General features: G+C 47.7%; 1 protein-coding gene across 2 annotated transcripts in view; it reads right to left on the bottom strand.

Moving 5' to 3' along the window:
• Positions 1-7,858: 7,858 nt before the first annotated feature.
• SMOC2 (SPARC related modular calcium binding 2) overlaps positions 7,859-16,145 on the bottom strand; it is a gene marked incomplete at both ends in the record, with an annotated part of 153,489 nt that continues 145,202 nt past the window's right edge. For both annotated transcript variants that reach the window (XM_082855438.1, XM_082855437.1), the window contains 2 exons: positions 7,859-7,876; positions 10,294-10,331. In XM_082855438.1, coding sequence (XP_082711564.1) covers positions 7,859-7,876; positions 10,294-10,331 — 56 coding nt within the window. The remainder of the gene's footprint in view (positions 7,877-10,293; positions 10,332-16,145) is intronic.

Here is a 16,145-nt window from a genome sequence, read left to right on the forward strand (position 1 = left end):
GAGGTAACCAGCTGGGATTGGTGGAAGGTCTCCTTTCCAAGTTTTATTTACGTGAACGATTTTCTTTTTAATAGTCAACATGCCTTTCATCAACAAGATGGAATACAGCCTCCAAGCCTCACTCTCCAAAGGGGAAACTCTGGAAAATTTGTATGTTTAGCATTTAACAAAAAGATAAGTTGTTGTACATTTTTTTCAGGCATGAAATACTAAATAACATGAAAAATAGCGAGCCCACTGCAAATGTATTAAATAGCATTTTTGTGCCTCAGGAAGAATATGAAAAACAGAAAAATCAAAAGAAAACAATTGCTGTTAACTAAGAGAAGGTAAGTGAAGATAATGGAAACAAACTTATTGAGAAGAAAATATTCATTTAATCATGAAGCGGGTCTTGATTTGATGTGAACTGCGACCTGCTGTTAACTAAGGGAAGGTAAGTGAAGATAACGGAAACAAACTTACTGAGAAGAAAATATTCATTTAATCATGAAGCAGGTCTTGATTTGATGTGAACTGCGACCTACAGACAATTCTTTGCTGAATCTGAGGTTTTCAAAACAGTGGGCATCATGACCTGATTTAATGACGTAACTGATGTTATTACAAACGTGATCTATGGTATCTAGAACTATATTCTTCAGTTGGCACATGGATTTTCAAACTTAAAAGGAGAAATAACAGACGGATGTATTCATCTCAAAAGTTACAGGTAAAGGAATTCTCGACAGCCCTGAGGGAGCTACAGTGAATTACAACTCAGCTCCCCCGGTACAAAAACAGCACGCTTTGGAATGAATGTTTCAGGTATGGGGGAAAGAGTGAAATTGTTCACATTTGGGTGACAAAGTAGTCAAACTGACTGACCAACGTGGAGAACTGCCTCCGAGATCAGCCTTTATGCCACAACCTGTGGAACCTGTGACAGAGATGGCTGGTCAGAGTTACGGAAGCTGGAGTTACAGCAACAAGCACTTCTCGCTGTGCTGGGGGTCCGCCGATCTCCGAAAAGCTTCACCACCAAAGTTGCCAACTACCTTCTGCTATTATTTTCCTTTCTCTTTCCTTTCTCTGTCTTGATAGAAGTAACGTATGACAGGATATAACTCATTTCTCAAGATTTCTTTGGATACACGTATCTTCCAGGCAAATGTATTAGGAAAAGTAAAAAGTAACAGTAACTAAAGCTAGACAGAAAGGGATAAAATGGAAGACAGAATCTTACTATAAAATCTATTTATTATTTTAAATGTTCATGGCATAATGGGACCATTTTCATCCATCCAAAAAGTAGTTATTGAGCCTTTCATGTGATTACTGCGTGCTGTGGGGAATAGAAATGTCTGAGTCAGAGGCTCTGCTTCAGGGACCTGACAACATACAAATGCACATTTAGGGAGGATTCTATGACCAGGGTGCAGTGTTTCTGGTTTGTTGCAAACTGGGAAATGGTAAGTGCTGCGCAACCACCAGAAAGAGCAGCCTTTCGTTACAGGTTTGAACATCAGAATCGATAGGTTCTGCATTTATTTTATTCCTCTCTCCCAAGCCAGGGGAGGACTTGAATTTAAGGTTCAGAGAGTATAGAGTCAGTGTCAGAAAGTCTAGAAGTTGTCTGCAGAAACCTCTTAGGACCACCAACCAAACCAACATCCTAAACTTATTTCAAAACACATTTAAATTATTTACTTTATCTTACTTCTAGAAATATGTTTATTTTATTATAACAGGGCTCAGTTAATAAAATTGCTTACCAAATTAGAAAGACCATTTTCTTGGATGAAAAAGCAAAGAGTTTGACATAGTCTGAGTAATAAAACTTAGCTTCTCTGTTCTAATACTCAGAGCATCATGAATATGTAAATTTAAACTGAACCATTCAAAGTGGTTCCCCCGGGCACACTTACAAGATCTTAGGAAGCGATAAAAAGGCACCTCTCCTCTGAACTACAGCAGCCATAGAAGACTGGAAACGCACCACGTAGGCAGGCTGGTCAGGAGTATGAAAATCCATCTTTTATTAACAAAGAAGCCATCTATTGACTGAGCATAATTTCAGCTTTAACTGAGAGAAACCAAATGTTTGTTCTAAAGGTAAAATATTAATAACAAGGTGTATGAAACCTTTCTGCTATGAAACACACATGGATTGAGTTAACTGGCCAGCTTTATCAGAAAAAAGCAAGCGTTCAGATGCCCAGGGAAACTAGGCAGAAAGAAGACATTTATTTCACATAAAATGTAGAAGATGGAGTAAACGCCATGTGTCCTGAATGCACTGTCAAGTGTCAGAGAGTGGGCGTGTCTCATGGCAATGCCCCCTCCTGCTTCTTGGGCGGCCAGCCCTCTGTCTCACCCTGTCCTGGGCAGCAAGTGTACAGTTAAAGCTCTGAAGCTGGAGGTGCAAAGAAGAGATGTCGGTGGCCAAGGAAATTCAGCAGACACCTGCTAACTGCGGCTCAGGACAAATGAAACATGACATGTGCCACGTGCCGCTGGCCTCTTGTCTTGGCCCGAGGCCCTCCTCCACGCCCGGCCCCTGATGAAGACACTTGCCCCTCCAGCCAGTGCCCGGGACAAGGTCTCGCTCTAAACACGGCAGAACAAACCCAAGGGGCCTGGGAGGCCAAGGCCCGGGATGCTGGCTGCCTCCACCCTGAGCTGACTGTTCTGTCTGTCTGCTTCCCGAGTGAGAAAAATGGCTCTTTTGCCACCGTGACGTGGCTTCCTATTTTCTCTTTCTCATAACTAGAGTCAATTCCCCACGATAGAGGAGTCTGAATAAACTTCCATCCCTGCCATGTGTAGCGTCTCCTCCTTTACAGAAAGGTCTGCAGGCTTCATCCTGAGCTGCAGGCTTCAGGGTTTGGGATTCAAGCTTTCCCGTCCTTTGACTCTTTGAAGAGGAAGATTCAGAACCATGTGATACAGAGCTGTTCTGACACACGTGTGACTTCACAATGCCACTGTGGAGTGCCTGTCTATACAGCGGGCTGCGTGCATGACCTATGCTGGTTGCACAGCCCTGAGAGGGAGGGCTGGAAACCTCTTTCTATGGGTGGGAGGCCCAGTTCCCTCCGCTTCCCCGCATGACCCCTGCTTCCTCTCCGTCCGAGGCGGCATGCCGACGTGCAACCCTTCCTTCCATCTGCACCACCACGCATGGAGCTTTGCTGCCCCAGGTTCAGGATGTGCTGACTACAGCTGGGCACGATCTCCAACACTCAATAGTGTCTACGTCCACGAGTTACCAGGGCCTCCGGGTGGGCGGTGTGTGCCTCCCTGCCCACGACCTGCTCGAAGCCCCGTGATGGTCCACAGATGCGAGCAGACAGGTTACGAGCTGAAGCTTGAAATGCACTCATGCAGTTGGGCGCCTCACCCTGTGCTTTGGCCACAACGACAGAGATATACCCCAAAGGCCCACTCTTCCAGGGCCAGGCGTGAGGCATGGGGACACGTCCAGCCAAGCCCAGACAACCCGGCCAACACACACAGGGTGATAAGAATAAACAGGGGTGGTTTTAGGCCATGGAGCTTTGGGGCGGCTTGTTCACCGCTTTATAGTAAATGAAGAATGAAGCTCTTTAGAATGAAGAAATATCAAAAGTGTCTAAATATCTAACTAGTCAAAAATCTTTACAAATTTTGGCCCATGTAGTAGTATATGGTATTAGGGAGAAGATCATCATCACCACCACCACCATCCCCACCATCACCATCATTATCACCACCACCACCATCCCCACCATCACCACCATCACCACCATCACCACCACCACCATCATCACCATCACCATCATCACAATCACCATCATCACCATCACCACCATCACCATGATTATCACCATCATCACCATCATCACCATCATCACCACCACCACCATCACCACCATCACAATCACCATCATCACAATCATCACCATCATCACACTCATCATCACCACAACCATCACCATCATCACCATCATCACCACCACCATCACCATCATTATCACCATCATTACCATCATCACCATCACCATCATCACACTCATCACCATCATCACACTCATCACCATCATCACACTCATCCTCACCACAACCATCACCATCACCACCATCACGACCATCATCATCATCCCCATCATCATCCCCATCACCACCACCACCACCACCATCAGCATCGTCGTCATTGTCATCGTCATGATTACCGCCATTTCAACTACCACCGTCACCATCACCACAGACCGCTGAGCTGAGCGCTGTCACATTCTTACTGTCTCTGCAGTAGCTCTGTTGTTTACATGATTCGGTGTCCACTTGGCAGTTTATGATTATGTCGGTCATTTCTGCACGTTGATTACACAAACTGACACCTTTCATCTCGACAACTTAAAAAAATCCTGGATGTGACGTTCACGGGCACGATTTACGAGTTGGTCGGTGCACTTCTAAATATCTCCCACTTGGAGATTTTTGACAAGGATGCAGGAGAGCATTTTTAAACATGAGAAGGAGGCAAGGGGAGGTTTGTGGGGAGGCAACTATCCCTGAAAACAGCTACACCAGGAACGTAAGGGAAACAATTTCTGTTTCGGTTTTGAAATCTTAACACTTCGCCGTAAGAGCCACCTGCTCCGGCCCCGGCGCGCCGGCCGCTGCCTCCACGGGCTCCGTGCCCTCTCCCGTCTGCTCCAGAAGCAGTCCAACCTCCGCCCCGTCGGGAGCGCTCCCTCTTAATTCCTTTCCAGCAACATCTTGACTGCACAATTGAAATGCTAAGGTTTTACAAAGATCACGCTTTTCTGAGTAGAGAAAAAAATAGTGTGGGACACAGGGAGATTTACCAGGAAGGAATAGAGAGTCCTGGAGGAAACAAGACCAGCTAAGAAGCTGCTGCTGTGACCACACCATGACCGACCATAGTTAATGCTGCTGTTTGGTGTATCTGAACACTACTAAGAAAGTAGATCCTAAAAGTTCTCATCACCAGGAAAAAAAAACAACTTTTTTTTTGTATCTATGTGAAGTGCTGGCTGTTATCTAAACTTATTGTGACAACCATTTCACAGTATATGGAAGTCAAAGCGTCATGCCGTGCACCTTACCCTGACACAGTGGCGTATGTCAATTACATCTCAACAAAACTGAGAGAAGCAGCAGCTGCTGCAATGGTCCAGGGGAGATATAATGAGAGTCTAACCAAGGGCGGACACTGGGTCTGGAGACTGGGGCTGGGGACCAAGCGACGTGGCCTGACGGGGTCTCTGGCGGTGTGACTTGTGAACCGCATCAGCTTCAACCACAATTAAGAACCTTTTCTGTCTCTTCCTTGGTCCACACAGCTTCCGGCAGGACGGGAAGTCCTCCCAGCCTTTGGTACCTAGTGAGCAGATGGTTGCTTCCCATCACGAGGGCAAACACTTGCACCCTCTGTGCCAGGCCCTCACCCTTTACACACATGGATACACGTAACCTTCACCCAGGGGTGCATGCCACTGTCGTCCCTGTTGGTAGAGCATAAGACTGAAGCCGCCAAAGGCTAAGTAACTTGTCCCAAGTCCCATGGCCAGAGGGGCAGAACCAGGGCTCCTTTCACTCCAGCCCAGGGCCCCTGCCTTGCTTCCCAATGGTAAACACCCTCCGAATGAAGCCAGAGGCCAAGTACGGTTTTGATAGCATATTTTATTTTAATCTAAGAAAAAGGATTAAATTCAAAGTTCAGAAATATAAAAGATCATCCAATAAATTTAGGATCCTAACTGTTTCTTAAACAATGGTGATACACACTGGAGCTGGGTTTGTGTTTCCAAAGTTTCCGTTTTGACTTTCGCACGGTTTAAATGAGACGCCTCTTGAAACGTCTTCATGCAAATTCAAGATCGTTTGACATGTGTTGGGGGGTCTGGGGCTGTGAGGATCTTTTTCCCAAACCAAAAGCTAGAGCCGAGACAGCGTCACAGCGTGTCACCCCAGCTCCGGGCCTGTCCCCTAAATGCTTCATGGAGCCCACGGGCACCTTTGCGGAAGCCGGGGTCCAGCTCTGAGACGGGGAGCCGGCTGCCCCAAGGGCCCGCTCTGCTGCTCACAGGGGGGCATTCAGCTCCTCACGCGCCCCTCTCAAGTCCCATTTGGATGAATTTCCCATCGGCAAACCCTTGAGCCCTTGAGGCCTCCAGGAAGGAAGGGAAGGTGGGGGACCCACAGGCCTTTGTCTCCGGCTGCCGAGGTCAAGACCCAGGCACTGCTTCGCCTGGCTGCGCCTTCTTTAAGGGGACTCTTCATAATTTGTTCAGGGGACAGTTTTACCTTCCAGGGGGCCCCTGGGTGGGCCACGGTCAGGTGGGTAGGGGCCAGGTGTAAGAGAAAAAGCAGGCTGACAAGCGTGTTTAGCCGGCTTGGTCAGCTCATGACGAAATTTACTTTTCTGAACGATGGACCCCTTCACGCTGCCTCAGAAAGGCAGAAAGAATTCTCTAGCATTTGCTGCGTGAATGCTCTGAGCCCAAGGCAGAACTCAAACAGAAGCTTGCAATGGAAAAAGCAGGCACATCCGAAAGGGTCTGCAAAACGTTCTTTTCTACCAGGGCACTACCTGTAAAGCGGGCTTCAGTGGTTGGGTAACTCACTGCATGAGCAAGAACTCTGGAAGGAAAACCAACAAGCTAACAGGAAATCCCAAGAAACAAGAAGCCCCGCGCACTCGTTAACTGCATGACGAAGAAGCCCCGCGCACTCGTTAACTGCATGACGAAGAAGCCCCGCGCACTCGTTAACTAACTGCATGACGAAGAAGCCCCGCGCACTCGTTAACTGCATGACGAAGAAGCCCCGCGCACTCGTTAACTGCATGACGAAGAAGCCCCGCGCACTCGTTAACTAACTGCATGACGAAGAAGCCCCGCGCACTCGTTAACTGCATGACGAAGAAGCCCCGCGCACTCGTTAACTGCATGACGAAGAAGCCCCGCGCACTCGTTAACTAACTGCATGACGAAGAAGCCCCGCGCACTCGTTAACTGCATGACGAAGAAGCCCCGCGCACTCGTTAACTGCATGACGAAGAAGCCCCGCGCACTCGTTAACTGCATGACGAAGAAGCCCCGCGCACTCGTTAACTAACTGCATGACGAAGAAGCCCCGCGCACTCGTTAACTGCATGACGAAGAAGCCCCGCGCACTCGTTAACTGCATGACGAAGAAGCCCCGCGCACTCGTTAACTGCATGACGAAGAAGCCCCGCGCACTCGTTAACTAACTGCATGACGAAGAAGCCCCGCGCACTCGTTAACTGCATGACGAAGAAGCCCCGCGCACTCGTTAACTGCATGACGAAGAAGCCCCGCGCACTCGTTAACTGCATGACGAAGAAGCCCCGCGCACTCGTTAACTGCATGACGAAGACAGCCGTCGATTACAAACTTCCACGGCGCCATGAAGCTTCCGACGTGGGCTCAGCGATGCTGCCAGGGCAGTCGATTTCCAACGACGCCAACCTGCCGAGACTGTTAGTAACGGCCCTGGTGAGGAGATACGGGCCTGGAGCCAGAGCGCCTTAGGCCAAGGCTTCTGCCAGGTTAACATGCGTGGGAGGAAGAAATTAAGCTTAAATCCACTCCAAATACATCTCCACCAACTACAGATTTTGAAGGTCAAAGAAGGACACATACATTGTATGTGATTACTTTTCCGAAGCCAGCCTTTCCCTTTTCACAGATTAAAGCCATCTGTTTAAATATCTCATTTCTACAAAGTGAATTTACAGTTAAAGTACAAAGTGCAATATACTATGTGTTTGTTTTGGGTTTTTAATTGCTTTTTGGTGAGGGAGTCGGCCATGTGTCCAGGACCCGCCGTGGATGTGTCTGTCAGTCGTTTATCCTTGCTTCCTTGGCTGAAAAAGAAGACAGAAAAGAGTTGTATTTAGACATTTGCATCACTCATCTCTGAAGATGAAGACTTGCCTTTTAGGAATAAGATAAACCCAGCTGGTAACAACAAGGGAAAAAAAGCAATATTTCTAAATAGATGTGAAAGGAAGAGTGCTTTATTTGGGGGGTAAGAATTTTAAAAAATAATAAAAACATTGTGGACACTTCTCAACTTCTAGCACTTTCCTCCCACTCAATGATCAGAAATATCAGGAAAAATATATCAGTTGAGAAAGCATTTATTTCAAGGATTGTAAGTGTGTTCAATATATTAAACGTTGTGCAGAATCTCCAATCACCATGGATCGATCATATAAAAATACTTTTAATACTAATTTATGCTTCAAATGTGATAAAGGCATGTGTTTTTTTTAACAGTTTTCTTTTCATCCTTTCCATTCACTATTTGACCTCTCTAAGAAATACAACTTGAAAAGTTTTGTTTACTAAATTACTGGAATTCTGCACTGTGCCAATTAAAAATAATATAGAATGAAAAGGAGAAGCAAAGTACAATCTTCCAGGTTTATTTCTCCACGCAGACCCATTCCGACCAGTACAAGTTGGTCTATTTAAAATAATTACACTTGAACGTTCAGGAGGCTTCTGTGTTGGCTTTTATTCCCCAGATAAATATATGAACAGGGGATGAGAAGAGGGACTATATCTCCTGCATTAAGTGAATAAGAAGTTTTGTTTTAATTAGCTGAGGATCAAGATAAGCCATCAATGTATTTTACCAGCAACTAAAGCTGGTCAGATTTGCTGGGGGAGGGGTGGCACTAACGTTTTAAGCTACGTCAGCAGTGGCTGGTAGCACTGCTCTGATCACTGCTGAGCTGTGATGGAAACTGGAGAAGATACCAAGAAAGACAGCTCACTTTTCGATTAAATATAAGCTTCATGCATCCTACTTGCTGCCCTTCATTTCATAGTTCTTGGGTTTGGTTATTCATATAGTGAAAGATTTTGGTGGTTGGGACTCTGATTCGTCAAAGAAATCTGTATGGTCTTCAATCACTTTATCATGTGCCGGCCACTGCAGGACACCAACCCAGGATCACAGTTTGCAGTGATAAACACCATCAAAAGAGCTGGGGAAACCGCTCTGGACTCCTTTTCTGGGAAAAAGCTGAGTGAGTCTTGTGTTTGGAACAGAGTTTATTTCAGGCTGAGGCAGCACCCATGTGGCCGTCATTGGCGTTATCTTAGGAAAACAATCGTTTGGAAGTCTTCGGAGCTCAGCCCAGGTCATTGCTTTCAGACCAGCCCTGTTCAAAGGACAAGTGATTTGCAGTGGGATTTTAAAAGTTGAAACCATAAACACTTGCTAAACAAAAAAGACCGACCGTATCACACATCTTTCCTAATGAAATGGTTTTAAGTTGCATCCAAGGTGCGCGTGGAAGGTCTCCACTTCAAGCCCACCACAAATACGGGGGCCTGCCTTAGGGACCAGAGACCTGGAATCAAGCAGGTGAAGACAAAATACATAACAAATTGACAAGTGGTCTTAAGAAAGGAGGATGTAGGGGCTTCCCTGGTGGCACAGTGGTTGGGAGTTCGCCTGCCGATGCAGGAGACACGGGTTCGTGGCCCGGTCCGGGAAGATCCCACATGCCGCGGAGCGGTTGGGCCCGTGAGCCATGGCCGCTGAGCCTGCGCGTCCGGAGCCTGTGCTCCGCAACGGGAGAGGCCACGACAGTGAGAGGCCCGCGTACCGCAAAAAAAAAAAAAAAAAAAAAAAAGGAGGATGTAGCCCTGGCTCTGAGAGAGGGAGAAATGAATCGCTCGTGTTCATCTTCTGGAAAATATGCTAGACTTTGGAGAGCTTGTGGCCTGGGATGCTGCGGAGAGACACCACAATTATCTCCTTTAACTGCACAGGCAGAAATACAGATTCAGAAGCACAGAAGTATGTTTATGAGCACACACGGCAGGAAGTGAAAATTCCCTCTGGAGCGGCCCCTTGTCTCGCTCGGATCCCTAGATGAAAAAAAAAAGGAGGCTCCCCGTTCCTGCAATCTCCTTAGCCAAGCGTAAGGAATAAATTACAAATCCACATCCTGCAGAACTATTTAAAAGTACATATTTCCAAAAATAAGGGGACTCAGAAATTTTTCTAAAAATAATAAAATAATTGAAATTTCAAGTAGCAAGAAAATAATAATTAGGGCAAAATGTTGATGCTGATGTTTCAGCAAGTTGGTAATTTCTGACAGAATCTTGCATGGCTATTTGGGGCCTCGCAGGGGTGTAGACACGATAAGTTGCTTCTTTTCTCGGAAGGAACTCCACTTTACAAATTGACAGAACCTCAACTTTTATTGCCTATGATTAAAACAGTAAATGATTAAGGCTACAATGTAGACATACTCACCTGCCTATTAGAAGTGCTTTCGGCATTACCTCTAGGGGCTAACAGGGAAAAAAAAAAGAAAGATTAAAAACCAAATATTCTTTATTTAGTAAAAGGTTAAATAGAACGTTTCAGGAAGAAACCCATATCACTGTAGGAAAGGGTCGTCCACTGGCAGACTTGTTTACATGAGAAAATACGCATCTGCACATACGCTGAGCATAGATTATAAATAGTGGATCATAAAAGTCACGATGTAAACAGTTCCCAACAATACGAATGCTCTGGCCCAACTTTAGAAGACGGTTCCATTTTACCGAAAACTCCAAAGGCGTGTCCACTAGCCGTGGAGACCTCCTTCCCCGAGTTTTCAAACTCTCCCAGGGAGAGAGGACCCAGGCAGCTGGAAGTCTAGGAACCAGCACTGGGTCTTTGAAATCTTTTGGTTTTATGGTTAAATCACGAGAATCATTTAACTTGTTTGGATCAAAATAACTGTTCCCAAATCCTGCTTGGTTCCGTCTGTGCCTCCTTAAAGACGGGGACCTGGGACATCACCTGTGGAGGCACTTTTCCTGCCCCAAATCTCCACCTGAAATTCAGCCCTGCCCCTCCCCCCCCCCACACCACTTTAGCTAGCATCACACAGTGGATTTTTCTTATTTATCTCATTTCTTGCATCCACGCTAAAATGTAAGCTCTAGAAAGATGTGAACTCTTGTCTGTTTTATTTACTGTGGTTTTGCCAATGTTTAGAGCAGGGAGCACCTGTAAATATCTTTCGAATGAATCAGTAGACGGAGGGCAGCATCCGTCATCCCAAATGCCTTAATTGTTGACATCTATCCATTCAATTAAAAAAATAAAGAGCAAAATTATTCTGTGTTCAAACTTCTTCTCTTGCTATATTCAAGCAAACAGAAATAGAGCACGAAAATTTGAAACACAAACATATTAAGTAAATTGCAAAAATATTAAATAAATGGTAGCTAAATGGACTATCTCTTTCCATTGTAGTTTGAATGATCCAGGGATTGGGATAATTTCTGTTGCCGCTCTCCGCTTTGCTTTGCCTGAAATGACTACTTTACAGAGAAAGTAGGCTTTCGCGCCATGGGTTCAAATTTAAAGAATTTTAAATTCTGATACTTTGAATCTAATCTAACCCAATTGCACTAGCAACAATTCCCAGATTTTTCTTGGTTTCTTTTATGGCAAACATCAGACTACTGGTCACTGGAGGCAGCTACACATTAAAGTTAGGTTACAGCAAGAAAAGTTAACGTTTTTTGGTGTTTAGAACTTTGCTACGTAGATGAAAAGAGTATAAATTTCATTAATGACACTGGATGGAATATTCCACTCAAGAAGGAGTAGGGAAAAGTTCCATTTAAAATACGTGAAGGGCAGAGAAATAATAAACTGTTAGTTAATTCGAATGAAACGGAATGTACATCATCAAAATAAATACGAAGCCATGCCACATCCATAAAATACTTCTCGGTGAGAAAATGAGTATGTATTTCTCAGCTCCTACCACAGAGCTCAGCGATGTGTGTGTGTGCGTGGCGGGAAGGGTGGCTTCCTCGGTATCGAATGATAGTGATTGTTTCCAGGTGACACGGCAAACGGCAATTTGGCTGTAAGGCAATTTGTCTGAGAGAATGTAGCTGGCATGGCAGTCTGGCTGAAAAAGATAATTTGGTCAAAAGTGAATTATTTCCTAATTGCTGATTTTCTGCACAATGGTCATTTTGGAGAATCATGAGGGCATGGCATCATCTTTTGTGAACTTTTTTTCTGAATTCTTCAGAAATTTTTTTTTCTAGGCTCTATCAGTTCTCAATAGTTTTCAGGGTTTTTTTTTCATTTTTGCATTTTTTGTAATGGTGAAAATTGAGCTCAAGCTCCCAATAACATGTCTTAGTTGCAAAACTTTAAATGCAAAATCTTGTGTACTTGCTTAAAACAAGGGTGATTAATGAAGTATGTACGTCATGGCACCATTTTGCAGTGGAAATCATAGACATGAACACGTATGTCTGTGTGCATAGAAATATTTTCTGGAAAGCTATAGATCTGGTCTGATTTTGTCTCAGAATAAAAGGTCATGTGTTATTTATGTTCTTTATTTAATTTCTCATATTTTTTAGAATAAAAAATGTATCGTTAACTAGTGAGCAAAATAAAGAAAACAAAAGAAACTGGCAGCCAATTGGATATTTAGACTGTCCCAACTAACCCCTTCCTGAATACTTAGGTGTTTCTGACGTTTCACTATTTCAAATTACACAGGGTAGTAAAAAATAATTGATAATAAAGTTGAAAAACTCTTAGAGAAATTCTGCAAGATAAAAAAAAAAGGGCTGCAAGATCAGCTAATAATGTATCTAAATCCCCAATGCTCATTTTTGACCAAATTGCCACTTTTACCAAATTCAGCTTCTGTGGGGGAAGAGAGGGGGTTACACGCGCTATCTTCCTGGTTACTAGTGAGACAATAAAATTCAGACACATCGGTTTAGTCAGAGGCACATAAAGAAGATAACTGATAACTCAAGATTCTGCGGTAATTTGAACATTTCTACTAAATGATGATGACATCAAGGTGTTATGCTCTGTTACTCGCTCCCCTGATAGCAGGGTTACACACCCACCCTCTCCGTGTCCCCTTGTAGGGCTGTGCGGAGACCCTGGACCCCTCTCGGCAAGAGGACGTGGCCTGCACCCCTTCTGCGCATCCGCTCTGCCCGCGAACCTATTCTCTGTTCCCCTTGTGCGTTCTGTCCTCTGTGAGAACGCAGCCCCGGCCCCGAGGAGAGGTGTGGAGACGCCCCCGCTCCGCCCCCCACCCAGGGGCAGAGGGCAGCATCCTGCAGCCCGAGAGCAGCTGGGGCCGGGGGAGTGCACTTCCTCTGTGGGCACCATCTTCTCCACAGCACTGGCTCCTGATCTGTTGGACTGGCCACACCTCAAGTTTTCCATTATCTAACCAGATTAAAAAACAACAGGGCATGTGATCGGCTAAGGCCCTGGAGCCAACTCAGAGGTCCAACGCTGGTGCTGACAGGGAGCTGGGGTTTTGAGACAGTTTTGTTTACAACAGGGTAGGTGTCCAGGATCGTGACCCTGAAGGTGCTGGATTCACATCAGCTTCCTGAGGCCTCAGCGTGCGGGGTGAGAGCTGCCATGGTGTCCCCAGAGCAGAGCCAGACCGACCGACCTTCAGAGTTTCCAGGAAGACCAGCTTCCGATCCCGTTTCTCCCGCGAGGGTACCCTTGGCTGGCAGACGCCTGACCAGGAGCCCCTTCTCACGGTCCCTGGGCTCTCCGACGAGGCTGCCCTCGGGTGTCACGCAGTTACCCCTCATGCCTCGGGCTCTGACTGGGCGGTGTTGAGGCTTTGCCTCGGAGATGCTCCAGGGGAGGCACCAGTGTCCCAGTGCTTGGCACAGGGGCTGGGCCGTCCCGTCCATCCTTTTGGCCCCGTGACGCTTTCCCGAGTCCTCGAGCTGGGAGCTGCCTCCTCAGGGCCCGGGCAGCAGCCTACTCACACCCACGCCTTACGCGCGGGCCGTTCTAGGGCTTTTCTATCTTCCCTACAAACTGCGGAGCTTCTGAGACTCAGCTCCCACCTCCGCCCCGTGATTCACGGCAGATCCTCGACGTTTGTGTTGAGCGAATGAATGACTAAGAGAACTGAGCACTTCATTAGCCACAAAGTCAGAAGTCCTGTACCTGACCGAGGGCTGGGATTTGCACACCCTTCTCAGCACGATCTGTACCTTCTGCAGAAACTCAGGACTCACCCACGAGCGCAGTGGTTCCTGACGCCCCGGAACCCGTGGGCTCAACACAGGCTACGTGGTACCAATTCACACCAAGTGCTGGTGCTTAAACAACACACCCACTCGTGGTTAACGCTTCTGGAAATGACCCATCCACGCTGTGGACTGAGCCACGAAGAGTGGGGGCGGGTGGAGAGCGCGGCCTTCTCTGTAGAACAGAGGGCTGGGTCAGGCGGTGGCATCCAGGAGAGTGATTTCCCCACTGCTCAGAATTCATCTTGAAACTACTGGAGGGATCCCGTTCCATCTCAAAATGCCTCACACTCGCCGCTGCTCTGAGGCCAATTATGCTCCTGGCAAAGCCGCCATGCACTGGGCCTCCACCCCCACCCCCCACCCCACCCCCGCCCTCTCTCCCTGCCAAGCACCTCCATTTGCTGACTTCCTTTGCATTTAGTAAACACGCAGAAAGGACCGTGCCCCTGGCGAGGGACGTCCCTCAGGCACGCGGACGAGGCTCAGGGGTCTGGGTGCTCACCAAGAGGGGGATCCTTGCAAACAATGGACTGGCCTGGGCCCTTCAGAAAGGGGTGATGATTAAAGATGAAAAGAGCAGATTCTACACACTGTTGAGCCTGCACTTAATTTGCTCATTGAAACCACAAAACTGGACTCTTCCACAAGTTCAAGGCTGGGTTCTGGAACGGAGGAAGAAGGGCCACCGCGGCCCCAAGCCAACCTGGCAACAGCTGAAACGAGTCACTGGGTCAGTGTTCATCCCCCTCCCCGGCAATCATCAGAGCCCCAGGGCCGGGGGAGCTACAGTCCCCCAGCCTCCAGCTAGCCGGCCACCGGCTCCCCGCTGGCTCCCATGGTGATCCCCTGGGCCTCCGAGACGCCGGGCTGCCAGGATGTCTGCCTAAAACTGCAATAGGTCACTTGTCTCTTGGGACCCTATGGGGACCAAAATCGAAAAAAAAAAAGCATAGGGTGAGTGAGAACGTCTGTCCAGGTCCAAGAATCACAGGCAGTGTCAGACAGCGGCAGACAGCGACCCTAAGCCCCAACAAAGGAGAGCAAGGGTGGGGGCGACTGCCTGGACTGGAAACGTCCAAGGCCCCCCCGGGGGCTGCAGGGCAGGGCTGCGCGGGGTTGAGGAAACCCCGACAGAAGCTGCAGCCCAGCAGGTGCCGGTTTCCTGCAGGCGGACCCGTGCGCTTGGGCCGCTGTTCAGGGTGGACCCGCCGCACGCCTCGGGGGGGCTGTAGGGCTTGGAAGCCACACGGCGCTCTTGGGTTTCTCATCTGCAAGTGAGAATGAGGGCAGCCTCGGCCCCATCCCCGGCCTGGCTGGGAGAAAAGAAGGAGCCACGGGGACCGTGAGGCAGGATGGTGATGGGGGCCGGTCACCCCCTGACCTGCCAGCTCGGCCCCCCCACACCCCGCCTGCAGACACGCAGCAGCGTGGCGAATGCTGCACACAGTGTTTCCACGACGAGAGCCTTCTGAGCCTGACCCCCATCAGAGGGCAGCAGGGACCCACATCCTGCCAGGAAATGTCATCCTCACCCCACAAGGTCAGCAAAGTGGGCGGCCGCGTATTTTTACCGCTGTTTGCAGTCTGGACGTGTTCGGGGCAACATGAAGTGCACTTAGCTTCCGAGACCCCATACAGAGGTCTTCAAAATGAAACGCACCTCTCCCAGGAGTGACTTCTCAGGAAAATGAGCAACAGTCCTTTCACAATCACAGGGTCTAGCCTGGGACCGAGTTCGGCTGGATCATGCGGATGACTTACGACGGGTGCTGGGACACAGACACTCATAAGGCAGATGCAGTCCTTTCCCGAAGCCCACAGTCGAGGTCAGCGGCCAGGACTTCCGCGTCCCAGCTGAGCTGCAACGACGAGGACGTGTAAAGACCACCATCTACCGATGCTCCGGAACCTACTCTCAAACTTGCCTCACGTTTCAAACACGCTACAAGTCTGGTAACAGAATAACAGAATCATAAATTAGCAGAGATGGCAGAGGTCTCTGCAAACCATCAAGTCCGCACACGGCCCCTGGGCTGCTGACAGCGTTTG

The sequence above is a fragment of the Leucopleurus acutus genome (assembly GCF_964270905.1).
Source record: "Leucopleurus acutus genome assembly, chromosome: 15".
NCBI lineage: Eukaryota > Metazoa > Chordata > Mammalia > Artiodactyla > Delphinidae > Leucopleurus > Leucopleurus acutus.